Source organism: Panthera tigris, chromosome B2, assembly GCF_018350195.1.
Source record: "Panthera tigris isolate Pti1 chromosome B2, P.tigris_Pti1_mat1.1, whole genome shotgun sequence".
In the NCBI taxonomy this organism is placed as follows: Eukaryota; Metazoa; Chordata; class Mammalia; order Carnivora; family Felidae; genus Panthera; species Panthera tigris.
The window spans coordinates 137818398-137840270 of record NC_056664.1 but is presented as its reverse complement, the minus strand read 5'-3'; the positions used below and the strand labels follow the sequence as shown (position 1 = coordinate 137840270).

Genomic DNA, 21873 nt, shown 5'->3' with positions numbered 1-21873 from the left:
CTCAATGGTGTTTTGTTCTTGAATAGATGTTACTTGTTCTTCTTGTGAGAGGCAGCAAAGTAAGAAGCAACTTATGTCCGGGTGCATGGGTGGCTCAGTCGGTTAAGTGTCTGACTTTTGGTTTTGGCTCAGGTCACGATCTCACGGTTTGTGACTTTGAGCCCCTGCATCAGGCTCTGTGCTGTCAGTGCAAAGCCTGCTTTGGATCCTCTGTCCTCCTCTCTCTCCGCCCCTCCTCCAGCTTGCACCCTCTGTCTCTCTCAAAATAAATAAATAAACTTTGAAAGAAAAAAAAAAACCACTTCTGTCACCATGTTGGTAATGTTACTCCAGTCACCTTGTTCTTGAAAAAGGAAGCCTTTCCATTATTATGCGCAACAGTTTAGCTCCCTATGGTCTCTACATTCTCTACTCATCCTGTCTGACAAGGCCTTGGGCACTACCTTTGCAAAATCATAAGGCCTGTTAAAGTGATATTTCCCAATGAAAGAGCTAGCCAGACAAAAGAGGAATTTTGGCCCCAATTCCACCTCAATAGGTGCAAACAGCAGGCAGCTTTTGTAATAGGTTTTCTTTCTCTGGCTTTCTTCCAGCCAGCAATGGTCCCGTGGTAGAGACCACTGCTCCATAGGGTATACTTTATTCACTCTGGTGGAACACGTTCAGTGGAAGGCCATTTGGCAAAGCTGAATTAGAACGACTGGCTGTCTCAGAGCAGTGTATGTACAGTCCGGATCACACACGCAGAAAGTGTGCTATCTTCCACGCAGAGAAAATAGGATTATGATTCTTGCCGAATAAAGAACAATAAAGTGGAGAAATTGAGGGATGCAAATTGCAGAAGGGTAAGGGCCATCACTTGCTGGTCATGCCCGGTCCACCTTAGAGCACTGCATCTTCTCTCACCACAAACGGGGGTTGGGGGGGGGAAGGAGTCAGCTGCTGTTACTCAAGGGCTGCCATTGGAGAGACCCAGGGTGAGCTCCTGGGTCAGACTGTAGTGGACTTTGAGACTTGGCCTGGGGGCTCCTAGTGTTTCCTGTGGCCTCACCAGAGGCCTAGTGGCCCTTTCCCTACTTGATGTGGTGTCTTGGTGCTACCATCAACCTTTGAGAAGATTCCTTGAGTTTCAGCCACAAATGTCCTAGATCAGACCTAAGCACACAGCTAGATTGAATCTTAGAAGGACTGGCTCCTAGAAGTTCCTGGGATCTGTCACCGCCTGGAAGAGGAAGTAGGTACCGTGCAGGTTTTATCTGCATCACTGTACAAGGCTGCTGTTAGGATGATGTGTGTGTGTGTGTGTGTGTGTGTGTGTGTGTGTGTGTGTTTAGAGGGGTGTGCAAATATGTTTTGAAGGGCCCTTGCCTATATAAATAATTCAAAGAGCTGAAAGCGTGCTAGCCTAATTCTGGAAGGCCTGTGGGAGCAATCACTTACAGGGCTGGCATGATGGAATTTAAGACAATCAGGGGAACAGAATCAGCCCCATGGGGTTGAGTCTCTTCCAGCATCTAGTGAACCCTATGAGCTGGGGAAGGAGAGTGCCTCAAAAGGAGCAATGGGCGTAGGGTGAGATGCATAGGGCATGGCCCACTTACCTGAGCCCTAAGGGCAGGCATGCGGGGGTGCAGACCGCAATCTTTGGAGTTTGGGGTTCTGGAGGCTCACAGAAGGGCCAGAGACCCCTCCAGTCCAGGGACACAAAGGAGTTTCGTGCCTTCCCAAGGGGGCGTGGTCAACAGCCGCGTGCACCTGGTGGTGCAGGTTCTTCCGGGAGGTAGAAGAGGCAGGTTGTTCAAGATGTCTTGTAGTTTGCCACCTGCTTGTTACCATAGTAAAATAGTCGATTGGGAGCAGACATTGACATGATTGGCTGACAGAGGAACTATCCTCGCTTAGAAGTGTAAATTTTTCTGTCTGAGTCTTGACTGTCAGGGCTGGCAGCTTCTGTGGGAATGTAAGAATGGACAAGCGAGGGAGAGGTCTGCCAGTCTCTTCGGATAATGTATCACAGCATTTCGGTGGTGTTGAAAATAAAGTAATTTTAATCATCATAGTTTGTTTAAAAAAGCTGTGGCTCTGAAAACCATCTGTCAGTTCATCCTCAAAGTGGAGAGACGGCAGAAAAGAAATGTAACAAAACGACTGGGAAACTTCACAATAAAAAGAGAAAAGAATGAGAGAGAAAAGAAAAAAACTGAGGATTTTTAAAAGCATGCAGGGAATGGATTGGAATCAGAATGACAATGGAGCTTAAATTTAAAAGAAAAAATGTTTGAGATAATTTGGAAAAGGATTTTTCCTTTTTTGAATTTCCTGGACAAAGTAACAGCTCCAGCCCATCCCCATGCCATACATCATGGTATTTGTGCTCAAAAGGGAATCATCTTGTATTTTGCTTGCTTCTCTCCTGCTCTGCCTTAACAAGGGATCTTCTGCTAATTGGCAACACTAATGGATTATCTCATGCCCTATGCTTTTATATATGAGCAAAGATGAGTCTTCTCTCTTGCTTCCCATGGCATTGCTATGACGGAGTACCATGTAACAGAGGATGCTTGCTTACTGTTCTCATTGCTAGTTAAATGCTCACTTTGTTGCCACACGTATTTCATGCTTTTGGACGATGGAGACTTCTGCCTCTAAGAGTGACCAGCATTTTCTATTTCCTCTTTCGCTCTAGTTCCTGGACTAACAGTAATGCACGTGGTTTGCTTATGTTCATGGACTTTCTATAAATCCATTTGTTGCTCTGCGAATATCTTGTCAAATGCGAGCATTGTCATTTTAAAGGGTAAGCATGTTGTGAATTAGTATGTGGGTTTTTAGAATTTTGGTTCAGAGTTGTCTTGCTCTGTGAGAAAAGAAAAAAGGAAGCAGCTTAGGCCACGGTTTATTTCGCTTGAAAAACTGTCTTTAAATCACAATAAATTGCCTTTTCTCAAAAAGTTTTTATTTAAATTCCAGTTAGTTAACATACAATGTACTGTTCGTTTCAGGTGTACAATATAATGATTCAACACTTCCATACAATGCCCCGTGCTCATCTAAATCGTCTTCTTTTTGAAAACCTTTAGCACAGTAGGCTCGTACTGGTTTTGCTGCACCATTCCAAAGAATATAAGGTCTAGGGGGGAAAAATCAAGGGGGCTACTTTTGGATCAGTTGAACCAATAACTACCTTTAGTGAATTTTTCTTTGCTCTTAAAAAAAAAAAACCCAACCAATTATACTAGCAACTGCCTGTATAGCATTGGTTGCCATGTTGATATTCTTGGTTTATTTTCTGGTTCCAAAGTGACATAAGACCAGAGTCCATATTTTTGACTTAACTAATTTGCTAAATAGTTTCTAAAATGAGTTGCCAGAATAAACTTGCATTTTGTTTGTGTCTAAAACAAAACAGAATGCTTCTTCACTAGCGTCTTAGTCAGCTTGGGCTTCTAGAACAAAATACATAACTGGGTAACATGTCAACAACACAGATTTATCTGTCCTAGTTCTGGAGACTGGGAGTTCAAGATCATGGTGCCATCATGGTTGGGTTCTGGTAGGAGCTTCTGGGTTGCAGACTGGCGACTCTTCTCCTTGTCTGTTCACGTGGTGGAAAGAGGGTGAACTAGCTCTCCGGCCTCTTTAACGGCCTTAATCCGATTTATGGGGACTCCACTGTCATGACCTAATCAGCTCCCAAAGGCCCCACCTCCAAACACATCACATGGGGATGAAAGGTCAACATATGAATTTGGGGAGGGGGGGTTGGTGGGACACAAACATTCAGTCTATGACAACCAGTATATATTAAGGAATTTTTCTTCTTTGAAATTAACTTTATTATTCATTTGGTAATGAAATGTGTTTTCCACTTTTTCAGTTACAGAACTTATCAGGAATACATTTTATTTCATTTCGCAAACGTAAAAATATATTTACGACCTTACTGTTTTGGCTGTGATGTGTTAAGGAATTGTGTTTTTAAAGAAGATAACTGTCTTCAATGTGACTGAGAAAACTATCCCCTGAAACCGCTAAACTCTGAAACGAGGCACCCAAAATGTCTCTAGGAGGGTAGGTTAGGAAGTTTAATCAACCTTGAAGAGTAAACGCTATTTTATTTGATGAAACCTGTTATCACACTTGCTCACATCCTTTTAGTTGTGCTAATTCCATCAGGAGGAATAGTTTTCTATAGCTAAACCATTTCTAAGTAATTGCTCCCATTCAAGGTAATTGTTCCCATTTAGTGAGCCTGCATAAAGTCCTGCAAATTCCTCATGTGATATTTCATCTAATTCTCACGAAATCCTGAGCTGGTTGTTAGTATTTCTCTTTCACTATTCGGGGAAATTAAGTGATTTTAATAGGTTTCCACATTTAAGGAGCGGCGGAGTGAAATATTTGACCCTAACCCATGTGGGTGTGTAGTAGTTTTGAAACGTGTTATTTTGGCCGTGTACCCAGAAAGTAATTTGGAAGCCTGATATATTCCCTGACACTTTACATTGTCACCTAGAATTTTCATTGTATGTTTAAATGGTTGCAAAAGATGTCACTTCTGGCGTATGATAAGTCTTGATAGAAAAAAGATTATATTTAAGTATATATAAAAATATATAAAAGGTTATACTTAAATATAACCTAGGCGATCTAAATAGCACAGAGATTTTGTATGTTTCATTAATTATTTTTTAAAAGTCATCTTTAGAGTTTTAATTTTACATTGTTCTATTTACCCCCATGCCCCCCGAAACTCATATTTTCATTCTACTACTCCATGGATTTTTGCACAATTGTATAATTTATTTTTTGCTTCAAAAACTTTCATTGATGACATTATGCATTTCAGCAAAAAAAAATACATATTTAAACTGAAATTAATTTAATTTTTTGTGTGTCATAATTCTTTAAGCCAATAAGATTTCATTTGGAGTGGGTTATATCATAATTGTTAGTAGTATATAATTTGACAACATGAATATGTTATTTTGACAAATAATGATTAATACAAGAGGTACATGTTTTTATTGAAAATGAACCATTTAATGAGATAGATGAGGCTTTTCCTCTAATTATGGAACGACTTCTAGGTAAATATTATTTATTGCTAGAATGAGAGAGAGTTCAGAGAAAATTTTAATCCTATTGTTGGCTTTTATATATGTGAGCACTTAAAACTGTTTTTCACATAAATAAATAGATGGAAATGAAGAAGCACTTTTGAATTCTTTCTAAGTATATGCCAAGTATATGTGATCTGTCACAACTCCTTTTAATAATTAACAAACCATTAAAATAGATTTTCCTTTAATTTTGTTGACAGCAAAGAACTGAAACCTCTTGATTTATGAAATTATTTGTTGTCTTGTCATTGGGTTCTTATACATTTTTAAGTCCTGGGAATTATACAAAAATCCTTTAGCAAAAAAACTCCTTTGTCAAGACATATCAAAAAACTCCTTCCTTTTAACTCTTTTTACTTATGGGCACCTTGCTTAAACTAATATTCTCATGAAGGGTTGGGAATAAGGCAAAATTATTACTTTCAAAACACTTTTGTCAGTGTCATTCTTATTTTTCATAAACTCCTTTGTGTGCTTTATAAGTATTTTTATCAAAATCTTGGACCTATATATTCAGTGTGTCAATATGTAGATAACATGTGTGCTGTAACAGGGTTAGCTGAGCTGGTTCTCTTTGTCGAAACAATAAGCAAATGTGTTTACATTAGTCTCCGTGACCACCATTTCACTTCTTAATTCTTCTGGGTTATGCCATGTGCTTTGTTACGGAAGAGGAGAAGCCAGAGTTGGGCTTAAATTGTTTTGATGATTCTTCTGTCCCAAATTATCTTTGAATAATTTTGGTGAAATTTTAGATTTCATGTATGTTCACTATTTTAAGAAGTGCTGAAACTCTAAAATTATTGAGTAAACTACTTAATATACATAGCCTCTGCACTGCAACATCCATGCCTAGGTCTCCCCACTTACTCCTCCCTGCCCCCACCCCTGAGCACATATTGTTTCTACCCATCAGCTCTTTGAATTAGGGAAGTCTGACATCAACACAGTTTCATCACCACATCTTGCAGATTGGGAAGGATAATTCTAGTGGGATATTCCTGACCGCACCATTCCCCTAAACAAGCAAACAAACAAACAAAATTAGAATTTATAGGTTTTCCTTATGGAAACTCATCCAAAGTTGAGTACTTTTATTGTTTGTGTTTTTAATTCATTTACTCCCCAAATGTCTATTGAATCCCTGTGTGTACTAAGACTAGAGATACAGCAGTAAACAAGTGAACAAGAGAAGATATAGTGCCTGTCCTTCAGTCAGTTATACTATAGTGGGGAGTCAGATGTTAAAGAACCAATTGTAACATTAATAATTCAGTACAATGATGAGAACTTCTATGTCTAAAAGATAACGTGCTGGGGCACCTAGGTGGCTCAGCCAGTTGAGCATCTAACTTCGGCTCAGGTCATGATTTCATGGTTCGTGAGTTTGAGCCCCACGTCAGGCTCCCTGCTGTCAGTGCAGAGCCTGCTTCAGATCCTCTGTCTCCCTCCCTTTGCTCCTCCCACGCTGTCTGTCTCTCTCTCAAAAAAAACCATAAAAAATTATTAAAAAATTAAAAAAAAGATAACACGCCAGGAGAGAATGCGAAAGGGGATTGATCTCTCAGAGGAACTGGGGAAAGCTTTCTTGACTAAATGACCTTTGGTCTACAGGCTTAAATGGTAGGTATAGGTAAAGATTAAATGATAGGGATAAACCATCTTGGGTGCGGGCTGTGGAAGAGCGTGCATAAAGCTCCTGAGATTAGTAGAAACATGCTTAAGGAATTAAAAAAAAAAGCTAGTGAGTCAGGAAAGAAAGAGACATGGAAATGATCCAAGATGGGACTGGAGAGGAGGCAGAGGCCAGGCAAAGCCTTCCTTGTAGATTTTCATGATATTGGTCTTTACCTCATGTTTCAATGGCCATGGTAGAGATTTAAGGAGAGAGAGGATAGTTAAACGTGCATTGAAAAAACATCACTCTGGGTAAGAAGTAAAGCTAGGACATCAGCTGGGATGTTTCTGCAATGGTTCAGGAAAGAGGTGCCTTTGACTATGGTGGTTGCAATGGGTGTAGACACAGTGAACACACCCAAGAGATTGTTAGGAGTTTAAGGAATACAATATGTATAAGAGACATATTCTGCACAATCAAAGGAAGGCTTAATATCAGTGACAACAAACCCCAATGCTTAGTGGAAGAATCAGCGCTGAATTTTTTCTCTCTGTCTTCTATCCTCTTTTGTCAGTTCTGCTTATTTTGCTATTAGAAATCTGGCCGAGTGAAAACATTCAGAATTCCACGGAAATAATAAGGTATTCTGATGGTGGGATCTATTAGTTAAAAAAACCATTTTGACAACTCTTGCCTAAGCTGTGTGCTTCCCTGGGATAGGCTCAGGGGCATGAAGATGTATGGGTCTTGCCTCTACCTTTGATATTCTCATTGTCCAATCAGGTAGACCTGCCCACAGCATCGTGGTGTGTAAAATGCCATGGCTATTGAAGGGTTAATTATGAACACTGTCCTGTTGGGGGGAGCGAAGGTTAAGAGAATTAAGAGAGCAGGCTGTGGAGCCTGGGTTTGAATCTGGAAATATCCGGATTCTAAGTTTCCGAGTTGCCTCTTCTGAGACATGGGAGTAATAATAGTGGATTATTCATAGGTGATTGTAACAATCAGATGGCATGAGACATGAAAATCATCAACTGGTAGAGGATGTAGTAATGGCTCAATAAATACAACAAATGTAGCCATTATGTTATTCTAGGGGAGGGGCTGGTGATCCCTCTGAATCAGGAAAGTTTACACAGCAATGCTTTACATCATATTTAAAGGGTATATATAGTTGACCTTTAATAAGTGTGTGCTTAAGGCATAAATATGTTTTATGATGGTAAAAGAATTTATTGAATATTTTTAACATGTCAGGTACTGCTATGAGTATTATAACGATACTTTCTCACTTCATTTTTGTCTGACCCTAAGAAAGAAATACTACTACAATGCCCAGTCATTTGCATATTCATAATATCAGTCATTTGCCCAATATTACACAGTAAATTGGCAAACTGAGATTTAAATCCAGTCCAGACCATTCCAAAGCTTTGCTCTTAACTTCTACAAGTTTACAACCTTCGTTGTCTAAAAGTGCTGCTGAATGTAAACCAGCTTTTGCTTATTATGTATTTGCTCAATCAACGGATATTAAAAATACATTGCTATAAAGAGCCAATAAAATATTTATAGCATTTTATCCGAACATTTTTGTTTTATAAATAAATACTTATGGTAGGAAATAAATACATCGGGGAGCAAACAATACATTATGTGGTTATTCCAGTTCTCATAGATGATTACTGCACACATTTTGCTACAAATATCTTCAGACTTTCCCCCCCCAATGCACTGATGTATGAGATGTATTTTCAGGAAGAATACATTATAAAACTCTTTGCATGTTTAGGATGGTAGTATATAGCATGGTTGATAGCAAATAGCGACGACTCCGCACATGTTGGTGGTCGCTGATTGTCATCACCGTCATCTCGGAAAACCACCCTCCAGCGAGGCTGTAATAATTTGACATTCCAACAGCACGAAATTATTCTTTGCAGCACACCTTCACCAAATGTGGCTTCTACCACTTAATTTGTGTGTGTGTGCTAATCTTGAAGAGTAAAGATGAAATCATGTTGTTCCATTTTGCACTTATTGCTAATGAGGTTAAACATCAGTCATTTGTATTTTTATTTTTTGAATTTTCTTCACTTGTTATTCTATTAGTTTGCTTATGATTTTCCTATCGGTATTTAAGAACTCTTTATAATGATGATTTTTAAAAAGTTTTTATTTCAATTGCAGTTAAGATACAGTGTTATAGGGGCGCCTGGGTGGTTCGGTCGGTTAAGCGTCCGACTTCGGCTCAGGTCATGATCTCGCGGTCCGTGAGTTCGAGCCCCGCGTCGGGCTCTGGGCTGACAGCTCGGAGCCTGGAGCCTGTTTCCGATTCTGTGTGTGTCTCTCTCTCTGCCCCTCCCCCGTTCATGCTCTGTCTCTCTCTGTCTCAAAAATAAATAAACATTTTAAAAAAATTTAGAAAAAAAACCCCCAAAACATACAGTGTTATATTAGTTTCAGTTGTACAATATAGTGATTCTACACTTCCATACAACACCCTGTGCTCATCACCGCAAGTGCACTCCTTAATCCCCACCACCGATTTCACCCGCCCCTCACTCTTCACCTCTCTCCACTCTCCTAACCATCAATTTGTTCTCTATAGTCAAGAATCTGTTTCTTGGTCTGCCTCCCTCTATTTTTTCCCTTTGCTTGTTTGTTTTGTTTCTTAAATTCCACTGATGAGTGAAATCATAGGGTATTTTTCTCTGACTTAGCTGGCTTTGCATGTTACTCTTTAGCTCCTTCCACATTGTTGCAAATGGCAAGATTTCGTTCTTTTTTTTATGGCTGAGTGGTTTCCCATTGTATATATACACCACCTCTTTGTTATCCATTCATCAGTTGATGGACACTTGGTCTGTTTCCATAAATTGGCTATTGCAGGAAATGCTGCTATAAACAGCAGGGTGCGTGTATCCCTCTGAATCAGTATTTTTGTATTTTTTGGGTAAATACCTAGTAGTGTGGTTGCTGAATTGTAGGGCAGTTCTGTTTTTATCTTTTTGAGGAAACCCCTCCATACTGTTTTCCACAGTGGCTGCACCAGTTTGCATTCCCACCAAGAATGCAGGAGGGTTCCCCTTTCTCCACATCCTCACCAACACCTGTTGTTTGTGGTGTTGTTGATTTTAGCCATTCTGACAGGCGTGAGGTGACATAGTTTTGGGTAGCTTTTTTTTTCTTCATTTGTAGTTTTGATCTGCATTTCCCCGATGATCAGTGAGGTTGAGCATCTTGTCATGTGTCTGTTGTCCTAAGTATGTCTTCTTTGGATAAATGGCTACTTAGGTCTTCCGCCCATTTTTTAATTGATTATTATGTATTAAGTATATATTGCAGATATTATCAGCAGCTTGTGTTTTTATTTACGTTTTAGTCTATTTTTTTTAATAAATAAAAATTAAGTAATTAAATTTGCCAATCATTTTTACTGTGGTTTTTTTCATTTGGCATTTTCCAAATAAATGTTTTATTCATATCTACATAATATAGGTATGGTGTTTTTGACATTAAAAAGGGGTATGCATTCTTTGAGATTTGGGAACCATGGTGTAAGGCATAAAGTCATGCAGATTATGAGTCTGTATCTCTGGTGGTAAGGAGAACGAGATTGAAAGGCTCTCTGTTTTGGAAGAGTTTCAGTGGCTGGAGCATGTTTAGTAAGTTTCTTGCTGATCAAAGACTGAAAATACGGGTTTTCTTTCTTTTTGTTTTCATCCACTTTTCTTGAAACCACAGAGCATGTTGTCTTTCAGGTCATCCACTACAAAGTGTAATACATCAAAAGCAGCTCATCTTCATACTAAAGTTGGGATTTCTGAGGCACGGGGATTAGTTACATTTTTGAAATTGCTTAGTGAATATAATCAGAATAGTATTCGATCAAATATTTCCCCATCTTACACTGTGTTGTTCATCATAAAGAGGAAAATATTTTCATTTTTCAGATATTTGTTTATATACAACGCAATATTAAGTATGTAAATAACATGCATGTCTTGCTGTAGATGTGAAAGGATACTGACCCATGTACAAATAAACTTCTGGCTTATTTTACGAACTTGGTTTTAAATGTTGCCGTATAGCTCTGTGTTAAAAGGCCATTGAGTTAATTGCTTTTATTGTGAAATTCATCAGTCAAATTAGAAATGCCTCCCCCTGTATCAAAGAGATAATACCCTTTTTGTTTTTAATTTTTTAAATGTTTATTCATTTTCTTCATAGAGAGAGTGAGAGCAGGGGAGGGGCAGAGAGAGACACACACATACACAGAATCCGAAACAGGCTCCAGGCTCTGAGCTGTCCGCACAGAGCCTGACGCACGGGGCTCCAACCCACAAACTGCGAGATTATGACCTGAGCCGAAGTCGGACGCTTAACTGACTGAGCCACCAGGCGCCCCGAGATAATACGCTTTTATGAACACTTTAATCCCACATTTAACTGAGACTCTTTTTTTTCTCTTCTAGCTTTTGTTTCTACCAATTTGACATCATACATGGCTACTGATGGCAATGCTCTTGTGAGTACTGTTTGGGACACTGCAGACTTAAATACTGTCAGTTTGATGAATGAATAAAAAATAAACAAATTGATCTTGAGTTTGGCTAGCTAGTTACTGTCCTCCATTTCATTAGCCACGATGGGATTAAATGATCCTTTTGTTAGGTTTCAGGAGGTTTCTTATGATCACCAAGCATTTAAGACTGCTAGCTATTTGCTTTTAAAGATCAAAAACATAACCATGATTTTAATATACGATACATAAATTGCCTCTGTGTTTTAGGTCAACTATGGTAATAGCACAACCTCTCATGCAACGTCTATGGGAAAAATTCTGCTAATTATTATGCTGAAATTTTAGGCTTTTTTGAAAATACTTTTACAGCTATAAATTTGCCTATTTAGGTAAATCCACTGAGCAAGTATGTTATCTCTATTAGACAAGGACACTTAGCAGAGAAAATTAAATAGTTGATAAAATTAACATGATATTTCTAATAGGAGGGGGTGTGGGGTAGTGTGGGACTGTATAGTGTGTATCTTTGGCTAATCTAATGACCTCATGATGGATGCATAGGATAGTTTTCGGAGTAGAGCCAAAAGCAGAACCAGAAATGGGGTATTGAGAGAGTACAGTATAGACTTCCTGCAAAATAGGGGGCATGGACCATAATTTCCTGATGCAAATTAGGAAATGGATGTCAAGGCAGGTTGTAGGAATCGTGATGGAGAAATGGAATGAACTAGAAAGCTCCTGGAAGGGACACCTTACTAAAAAGCAAGGCAGCTGATTAATTCTCTGCTTTGTTAACAATTTCCTATTCCAGAAATAGAGAAAGCAATGAGAGCACTTTAATTCTGATGCTAATTCTAAATGAGAAGGAAAAGCTTGCTAGTGATGAAAATGGTGGAAACTTTGGGAGACAGGACTGCAGAAAACTAAAAAGGAAAACACAAATTATAGTTCATTATTTACCCTGGGAAATTTGCCATCTAAAACTTGCGGAAAAGGCAAATGTGATCCCTTGGACACAAACGAGTAGGTGTTGTTTGATCATAGAAATGTGAATAATCATGATGAAGATAAAGAAGGGGGGAACACCTAAGAGGATAAATGAGGCCGCAGTGGGAGACTTGGCCAAGATTAAATATGAAGGCATATGTTTAGGGTCTTCAAGGAAGGTCTTGTGGTCAAGGGCAAAAGACAGGCATCACAGATTTGTAAAATAGTCAGGAACACTAAAGCTTAGAGTTCCCAACGTTTATAAAAATGTTTAAAAAGAAAAAGTGCTTATGATGATCAGGACACGTTATACAGAGCAAAGAAATGAAAAGGAAGAACTGGAATGGTTAGATCCTTGAGAAAAGTAATGGAGGGTTTGATTTTTTTTTACATTATTTCCCTTTTCTACTGAAAGAATGTAGCGTTCCGACTGGAAGGACTTGATCTTGTATGTTTAAGAAGAAATGGAAACTAAGATAGTAAGAGAGCAGTTAAGCACTTTAAGAAATTCATTCAATCATTCAAACATTCATTTAAAGTTCACTGATTACCTGTCCGGACCCTATCATTTGTCACCCACTGTACTAGGTAGGAACTGGAGATTTAAGTATGACCTGAAACATGTTTCAATCTCCACATCTTAAGTAGAGTATAACCCTGGCTACTGGTGCACACTGAAGATTTGATTACCAAAGGACTAACCGACCACCCACACAATCCGCAATCGACAGCCAGCACCGCTGCAGTATGTAACCTGCTTCCCCTTGGACCCGGGCGCAGGTGGATTCCACCCTCATTGGTGGGAACTCTGGCTGTTTATGGGTCTTTCTCATTTCATGAGCCACCCTCCACTCCCAGACTTAATCAGCTCAGCTCTCCTCGTGTGCCTATTTACCTGTTATTTTTAATCTCGCGGCCATCAGTGTCTAGGTGGTACGGCTAAACATCTCTCTTAAGCATTTCTTCCAGTTGCTTTTCAGTGGTTACCCTACTTTATATTTCCATTCAGAAAATTAGTTCAATTTTCTGCTGTCATTTGTTCTCTAAATAAAATGTAGCACAGGAGACCTATTTTTATGCTAGGTAGTTTCAGTAGGCCTGACACATTTGACCTAATCACATCCCGAATCACACTTCATTTCCACTAACCTAACGTTTATTGAGCTATATGTGCTGAGCCTTCTGTTTGGTGCTTATGATGGGGAACTTACCATCAGCAGGGGTGAAGGCCAGTACTTTTAAGGCACTTTTGTTGATCGTGACCTGATAGTTACTGAGGTTGGCATGGTAAATTGTGCCAATAAAACTGCCCAAGAAACTAGATTCTAAGCATCTGAGATTTTATTATGTGTGTGGTAGAATAGCGTTTTTCTGGTTAAGCTGAGTTGTTCATTATCTGATAGTAGCCTTTTCTCTCCTCTGAAAAAAACAGAATTTTTAGAGCTAAAGCTTCCCAGAGAACCAAAGGTATTCACTCACCAAGTTCCATTGGTTTCACCTTCTTGGTATTTCCCTGTCTTCACAGGCACAACACTTGCCCTTCCCTATCCCTGCTGGGATCCTTGCCTCTGCACCTGCCCCCCCCACCCCCTTTGCCCCTCCAATCCACCTGCCATGCAACAGACTGAGTGAACTTTCTTAAACGCAAATAACATTGTGTCCCTTGCCTGCTGACATCTGTTCAGCGGCTTCCCATTGACTTTTGGGTAAACCTCATACTTTCAAATGTAACTTACAAGGTTCTGTGTGATGTTGGCTTTACTACTCAGTGTGGTTATTCCCCAACACTCTGTGGTGGGTGCCTTCTGGTTCACACCTGCATTCCTGTATTAGAGCCTTTCATGCTCCGGCCTTCATCCTTGGGACCTTTGTTTTTATAAACCCGCGGGGTGATTCCCCTGACTCCCCTGACTCACTGATCCTGGGTAATGGCACTTCCATATGGACCTCATTATCCTTGTTCAATTCTCTCTTTTCTGCATTTAACTGGAAGCTGTGTAAGAGCTTGCTTGCCTCTGAATCTTGGGTCCTTGGCACGGAGTAATTGTGCAAGAACTGGTGGTTGAATAAATAACAGCCACAATTTACCAAATTGTGGCCTGAAATAAAGAATTAGCATAATCATCTCTAGGATCTGGGTCATAGCTTGTTGGTAATCTACAACATAATCATTAGATTTGGTACAATCCCTAAACATTTCTAAGAATCCATTTATGTAGTCCTCCATATTTATAAGGCTTTCCATGCATCATGCTGTGGTGATAACACAGTATTATACACTAAATGAGTATTGCTTATTTTTCTGATATGACTATTTTCTCACTAAAATAAAGAAATAGATGAATAAGCAAACAAACAAATCACAATTAGCATACACGGATCTTAAAGGCTTGATTAAGAAAGTTCTCTGTTCTCAGATTTTAGTAACAATGTTTTAGCTAAGAAAGGAAAACAGCCTTACCTTGAAGACGACAAGGGTTAGAGGGAATGCTACACATCATCTCTTGTATCGTCATATTTAGTTCTTTCACCTAAAGCTTCTGAGAATTCTTACTTTCAGGGATGCTCTTGTGGGCAGGAAATGGTCAGATTCATCTTAGATAAGAACCTTATTACAGTGGTTTCCCAAGAATTCTTTTAAATAAAATTGTTTTATTAAATATTGCCTAAATGTCAAGTGAAAACTTTTTCCTGAAACAGAAAACTCTGCATATGAATCATGGTAACTTTGCTCAGTTTTCATGCTCCATGAGGACAGCAGGCTCATTGAATGGGAAGGGACATTTACTTCTGGTGCCGTGGCTGGCTTCATCTGCTGCTTCCTGGACTGTCATCTGTGGGATGATTCGTCTAACAGCAAACCGGTATTTGTTGTGTTTACTTCACAATAAAGCTCTGCATTCATCACTTACGGAACACTTGTTGCCTGGGTGTTGTGTTTTGTGTGTGGTGAACAGTCTAGACATGATTCTGGTCCCCATGGGGAACTGCCTGCCCCTCACTTGAACTCTGTGCTCATCGTGTGTGCCTCAGGGCTGGGGTGATATTCGGGGATGAAGTGAGGAATTTAGTTTTCACATTTTTGATTTACTAAAAAGAGCTCACATTTTGGCAGCTTGTTCATTTAGGCCACATGAACATAACTCCGTTATGCCAACGCTGCTGTGCACAGGCCTTGTGCACAGATCAAACTTGGGAGGCTGTTTCACATATTTGCTGTTCCAAGTAGGACTTCCAGTGGAACAGTGCCTGACAGCTGTCTGGGGAGCAGATTACCGGGTAGGGTCTTGTTAACTACCACTGGAAAAGTTCTGTCCCCCTTTTCAGTACTCTTCTTTTGTCCCTGCATTCTTATTTCTTTGGTTTCAGATTCTTACTATTTGTAGGACATGGTTAAAACAGGATGCTGGAGAAAGCTGTGATAGTTTTTGAGGAAACGGTATTTTAGATAAAAGTAGAGATTTGTTGAGCACAAGGTTATTTTACCTTCAAAGAAATAGCAAGGGTCAACACTTCAGGTGGGTTCAAATTTGGTGTCAGTTAATACCAGAAACTTTTCTCTATGCATGTGCTGCTTTGGGGGTGAGAAAGGTATTGGGGCAATCTTCATGTTGCTTAACTGTGCTGATGTTATTTAGTGGGGGCATTTCTCAGCTCTGCGTAATCAAGCAGTAGATGGCTTTCCAGGTATTTGTTAAATCTCCACATGTGCCAGGACTACTAGTAAGGCATCATGTGAAGTACAAATTGACATACGACATAGTCTTTTGGCAAATATTTATTGAGTGTCCTTTCTGTGTCAGGCATTGGGCTAGGTGCTAGATTTTGAAGTCATGACATGATCAAGAACATCAATTGTGTCTTGAAGTCTTGGCCAGTCATTGAGTCTGCGGAGAGTTACAGTCATTCAAGCACGGAGCTGATAAGAGATAAGAAAACTTGAAGAATCAAATGAAGAGGCGTAATGATTGAATAAACATGTGAACTAGAGGAAAGGCCTGAGATTACTCACAGGTTCTGAGTTGGACCATCTGGTGGATAGGGTTACCATCATGTATGCACCACACAGATATATAAACATAAATTATAATATCTGTTGCCGAGCCATCAGCAAAGTATGGTGGGATATAGAAGACAGAATAGGCCAAGTAACATAGAGGTAAACAATAGGCTTAGGAGTCCTACTGGCTTGGGGTCCAGTCTTGGCTCTGCTTCTCGTTATGTGTGATCTAAGGAGACGTTACTTAACTTCACCGAGATCAAGTTCCTCATTTGTGGAAAGGAGGATAAAAATAGTACCTATCATGAGGATTTTGGGGAGATAATATGAGGCAATTATTACAGTGACTACAAATAAATGTCACTGCATGAATGTACGATTATCATAGGAGCTAACTGCCTTCTAAAGTCAGAGAACACTTCATGGACGAGGTGGCATTTGACTTGGGTCAGAAAGATGAGTAAGCATTAACCAGACGAAAAATGGCATAGGGAATAAAGTATTCAAAAGTATGGAGTTGTCAAAATACTTGAAATTTCTGCATAATAGAATAAAGTTTAAGGTGCCAGGAAAGGAAATGAATAGATGTCTTGGTGGCATAGTGAGGCTACTATGAAAAGGGAATTTCTTGTCATTCAAACTGTGATTTCAAGATAGAATCTTATCAATGAAATGACTGGTTTCCTTTCAGTAATGGCCCTATGTGTTCACACTCTGATACTATACTATGTTGTAAACATAGAACAATGCTAGACAAAGAGAAATAGGGAAAACCAAAAAAGCGAAGATAGGTTAAAAATACAGTGATAGCTCTGAGGATCAGAAATGAAAAGCAGCAAGCAAGACTGAAGCTATGGGACTGATGGGTACCTTGTCCGGAGGGAGAAAGTAGTTTGCCTCCTGGACCAGTTGAAGGGGATTAAAAACTGCTCCTAAATATGATGAGAGCTACATTCATTTCTTGGTGACAAGTAAACAGGGGCTCCCCGACTTGAGAAAGGTGCTAAAGATGAAAAGAAGACAATCATCAAACCACTGCCTGGGCTTAGGCAATTAATCCCCTAAAGGTTAGGGAATGGGAGACAAGAACACAGCCTCAAAATCAGACACTGAACCTAGTCACCAGCTAGATTAGTGACTGGGTATGCAAGGTTCATTATGATCACCTCAATACATGATTGTAGGACTGATTCTACACCCAGTAGAGGCAATCTGCAAACTAATAAGAAGGGAACCATGGGCACAATAGGGGAAGGGGAGAAGGGGAGAGAGAGAGAGAGAGAGAGAGAGAGAGAGAGAGAGAGAGAAGAGAAGAGAAAAGAGAATGGATAAACAAAACCTCTCTACTCATATTCTGTAAACTTAAATTACAAAACAGATTTTTAAAATGCCAAGAAAGATAGACTATACAATAAAAATTCAAGGGAGACTTTATTTTACATGAAATCAATTTTTAAATTTTTTTTTAACGTTTATTTATTTTTGAGACAGAGAGAGACAGAGCATGAACGGGGAAGGGTCAGAGAGAGAGGGAGACACAGAATCCAAAACAGGCTCCAGGCTCTGAGTGGTCAGCACAGAGCCCGACGCGGGGCTTGAACCCACGGACAGTGAGATCGTGACCTGAGCCGAAGTCGGACGCTTAGCCGACTGAGCCACCCAGGCGCCCCTGAAATCAATTTTTAAAAGCCTGACAGAAAAATTTAAGTGTGAAACTCAAAATATCTTTGAAAAATTTTTGAAAGATTATCAGGCACAAATAAAAAATATGAAAAATAAGTGGGTTTTAAACATATCTAGAAGTATTAGAAGTGAAAATATATTCTTTGAAATAGAATGTGCAACAAATGGTATTAACTCAACATTGGATCCTTTCAAAAAGAATATTGGCAAATTAAAAAACATACAGAACATATGTGGTACTGAGACAGAAACAGATTAAATATTAAGAAAAAGAAACTAATATATATTTGATAGTAGTGGCAAAAGAGGAGAATGAAAAGAAATGTAGGAAAGCATTATTTCTGCTAATTTTCCATGCTTAAAAAAGGATACAAATGCTGTTATCAAAAGTTCACTCTAAGGATTGAGCAGTATAAAAAAGAATAAGTCCATAACTAGATACACTGTAATAAACTACAGAATATCAAGGATGATAATTATGTCTTAAAAGAGTGAAAAGATCACATACAAAGAATTACAGACTGATAGCAATTTCATCAGTACAATAAATGATAGACAAATGATTAAACGCTCCAAAGTGCCAGGTGAAAAGAATTGTATACTCAGCTAAACTATCATTCAATTTTGATGGCAAAATAAAGACATTACTGTTTAGATAAACATTCAGAATTTACTACCTGTAAATCCTCATTAAATGGACTGTTAGAGGAGGTACTCCAGGAAAAAGAAAAGTGAACCCAACAGACAGATATTTGATAAAGGAAACAAAGGTGATCACAGAAATTGATAACATATGGCACTAAATTTAATTGTCTATTGATGAGTAATGATGATAATAACATTTTAACAGAAAAATAAAAATCTAGAATATAGTACCAAGAGAGAAGGCATCGAAACAGGAGTTAAAATGTGCTGAATTACGTGACATATTCATGATGAATTTAGAAATACTAAATTAAGATAGTAAATTGAGCATCAGAGGAATACCATGTAAGGAAATGGAAGAAAGGGAGAAAATAAAATAAATGTAAACTGAAAACACAAAATGAAACTACAGTAAATGTTAGTAGATTAAACACCTATCAAGAGGCATATATAATCATATTAAAAAAAATAAAAATCTGATTATAAGATGTTTATAAAAGAAATAGAAAAAGTAAACAAAAACCGTACACACAGAAATACCACACAGAAAGATTGAAAATAATAGAAATACTAATAAAGTTATAGCTCCAGCAACAAAATTTACATAGGGATAGGAGATATTTGGAAAACAAAATTAGCAACTTTGAGGTTTACATTGAATGCTTACAAAACTTGACTATGTAGCAAGTCACAAATAAATGTTAGCATATTTCAAGAAATTGATACCATAAAGATTGTGTTTTCTGAACAGAAAGCAATGACATTAGGACTCAAAAAGAAAAAGATTAGTAGAAAGTTCCCATAAGTTAGGAAACTTACAAGTACATTCTAGAATATCTCACTGGGTGGAGAGAACTGACTTAGAATTGAAAACCAGGGAGATTCAGGTAGAATTTAGATGTAAATTTATAGCTCTAAATATATTATTAAAAGCAAAGAATGATAATAAATGAGAAATCACCTGCAGGAATTAGAACAAGAATAACACAGTAAATATAAAGAAATTTAAAGATATAGGGATAATAAATTAAGAGCAGAAACTAGTGGAATAGTTTAAAAAAAAAGAAGCAAGTGGAAGGATTTCTGAAATTCTGAAATAGGACCCCAAAATATACTCTAGATTGCAGAGAACTGAACATATATTGCAGGAGATTCTAAGTAGGATTCTTGAAAGCAATTTGGAATATATCCACAAAGTTAAAGAATATTCATATTATAGCTCATGGAGTATATATTTCTTCCTTCTTTTCTTTGTTACTTTTTATTATTTTTAAAGGAATATAATGCAAATACAGTCGTGTTTTCCTATTGACGCCTTCCTTTTTCCATGAAATGAGAGGGAATCATTCACCCCAAGTTACATCGTGATGTTTATCATTCCCATGCAGCTTTAGTATTTACACGCAATATTTAACAATCTTATAAACAATAGCATTATTACAGGCATTTAATTTTCAACATGGTGTTTTTGAGATTTGTTTTGCCCAGGTAGCGCTAGTTCTGACAGAGCATGGCACTAAAGGAAAAGGACGCTGTTTATCCACCCACATACGAAACACATAAGCATTCTACAGTTGTGTATTACCAGTACAATGGTGCAATTAACAAACTGTGATCTCCACTGTGCATAGGGGCATGTGTTTCTCTGGGCTGGAATATTTATCTGAGAGTGGATCTTTCTTTTTTTTACACTGGCAGCACTTGATGTTTTGGACTCCCCTTTCTTTCAAATCTCTTGGTCAAGGGGCATCTGGGTAGCTCATTCAGTTAAGCATCCCTACTTTGGCTCAGGTCATGATCTCACAGTCTGTGGGTTCAAGCCCCGCATCTGGCTGTGTGCTGATAGCTCAGAGCCTGGAGCCTGTTTTGGATTCTGTCTCCCTCTTTCTCTGCCCCTCCCCTGCTCATGCTCTGTCTCTCTCTTTCTCAAATATAAACAAAAACATAAAAAAAAATTAAAGACCCCCCACAAATCTCCTGGTAAATTCCAGGACAACGCCTCCTCTGATTTTCTGTATCTTTTCATTAGCTGTTATGTTCAGTCTCCTTGATTGTTTCTCTGTTGCTATTGTGTAACGTATTGGGCCTCCTTCAGATTCTGACTTCTGAGTCTTTGTCTTTTCTGCACACATGGCTGATCTTATCCTAGCTCAAGTTTTGTACTCTCTATACGTTGATGGTTCCCAATTCTATATCTTGTTCCAGGTTTTCTCCAAATCCCTAGACCCTTAAGTACAATGTATACAGAGCATTTCCACTTAGAGGCCTCATATGTACATCAAATTTGCTGTTTACTACTGAATGTGTATATTTAAAACTATGCTGTCTATATTGCTGTCATTTATCCAATTGTCTAGGCTAGAAACTCCAGAATTTCCCTGGCATTTCACTCTCCCTCACTTTCTACATTCTCTCCCTCCTCCTCACTCTCCCCTTCTGGCCCCTCCTCCCTTTTCCAGCTCCTCTCTTTGGCTCCTTCTCTCCTCTCCTTTCTCCCCCTTCTTCCTAGTCTTCCCACTTTATTCCTTCTTCTGTCTCTTCTATGCCTCCAGCTTCCCCTCACATTCTAGTCCCACTCACATTCCCTGTCCTACTCCTTTATATAACATCAACAGCAAGCGCAAATATCGTAAGAAGCTGCCACTAGTTTTGTTCTTGAAATAAACTTTTGCACATTACCATTTATTTCTATGACTTTGGGCAAAACACTGGACCTCCATTTGCTTCAGTTTTCTTCTTCTGTAAGATGGGGAGCACCGAGGCCATAATTATTGTGAAGATTCAATCCAGGTATTTGTGAAAAGACTCAGGGCAGTGCCTAGCACATGGCAAACGTTCTACAAGTTTTATATATATTTTCTAGCTGTCATTATCTCCTATTCCTATTATTATTAGAATGTCTATTATTTGACTCCAGTTTTTACTACTAGAGTTTTTTTTCATATGAATTATTGAGTAATATTTAAGGTAGGTTAGTCTTCTGAAAAAAGTAAGTGAATTTTTCATGTATTTTTTCTGGTAAGATTTTAATAGTTAAAAGCTTTAAAACTCCCTATATAAAGTTGAGTTTACTTTTCCAGGAAGGAGACACGATCTTTGTGGGGGAAAGGTGTTCGTGGAGAAACGTTGCTAACAACACAGTCAGTTGGAATTGGCTTGACTAAAATACTTAGGACTTTTGTACCTTGGTTAAAGTATTGGTAGCTTGAAATTGACAATGATGTGAGACTTTACACCATGAAAACTGGTAAATGCCACAGATCATGGTGCATTTACTAGCATATCATTG

General features: G+C 38.6%; 1 protein-coding gene across 10 annotated transcripts in view; it reads left to right on the top strand.

Annotated features, from left to right (window-relative positions):
- The window catches only part of IPCEF1 (interaction protein for cytohesin exchange factors 1), a 185324-nt gene that overhangs the window by 86340 nt on the left and 77111 nt on the right, over positions 1-21873 (top strand). For all 10 annotated transcript variants that reach the window (XM_015544308.2, XM_042987362.1, XM_042987368.1 and 7 more), the window contains one exon: positions 11220-11272. In XM_015544308.2, coding sequence (XP_015399794.2) covers positions 11249-11272 — 24 coding nt within the window. In that variant the 5' untranslated portion in view covers positions 11220-11248. The remainder of the gene's footprint in view (positions 1-11219; positions 11273-21873) is intronic.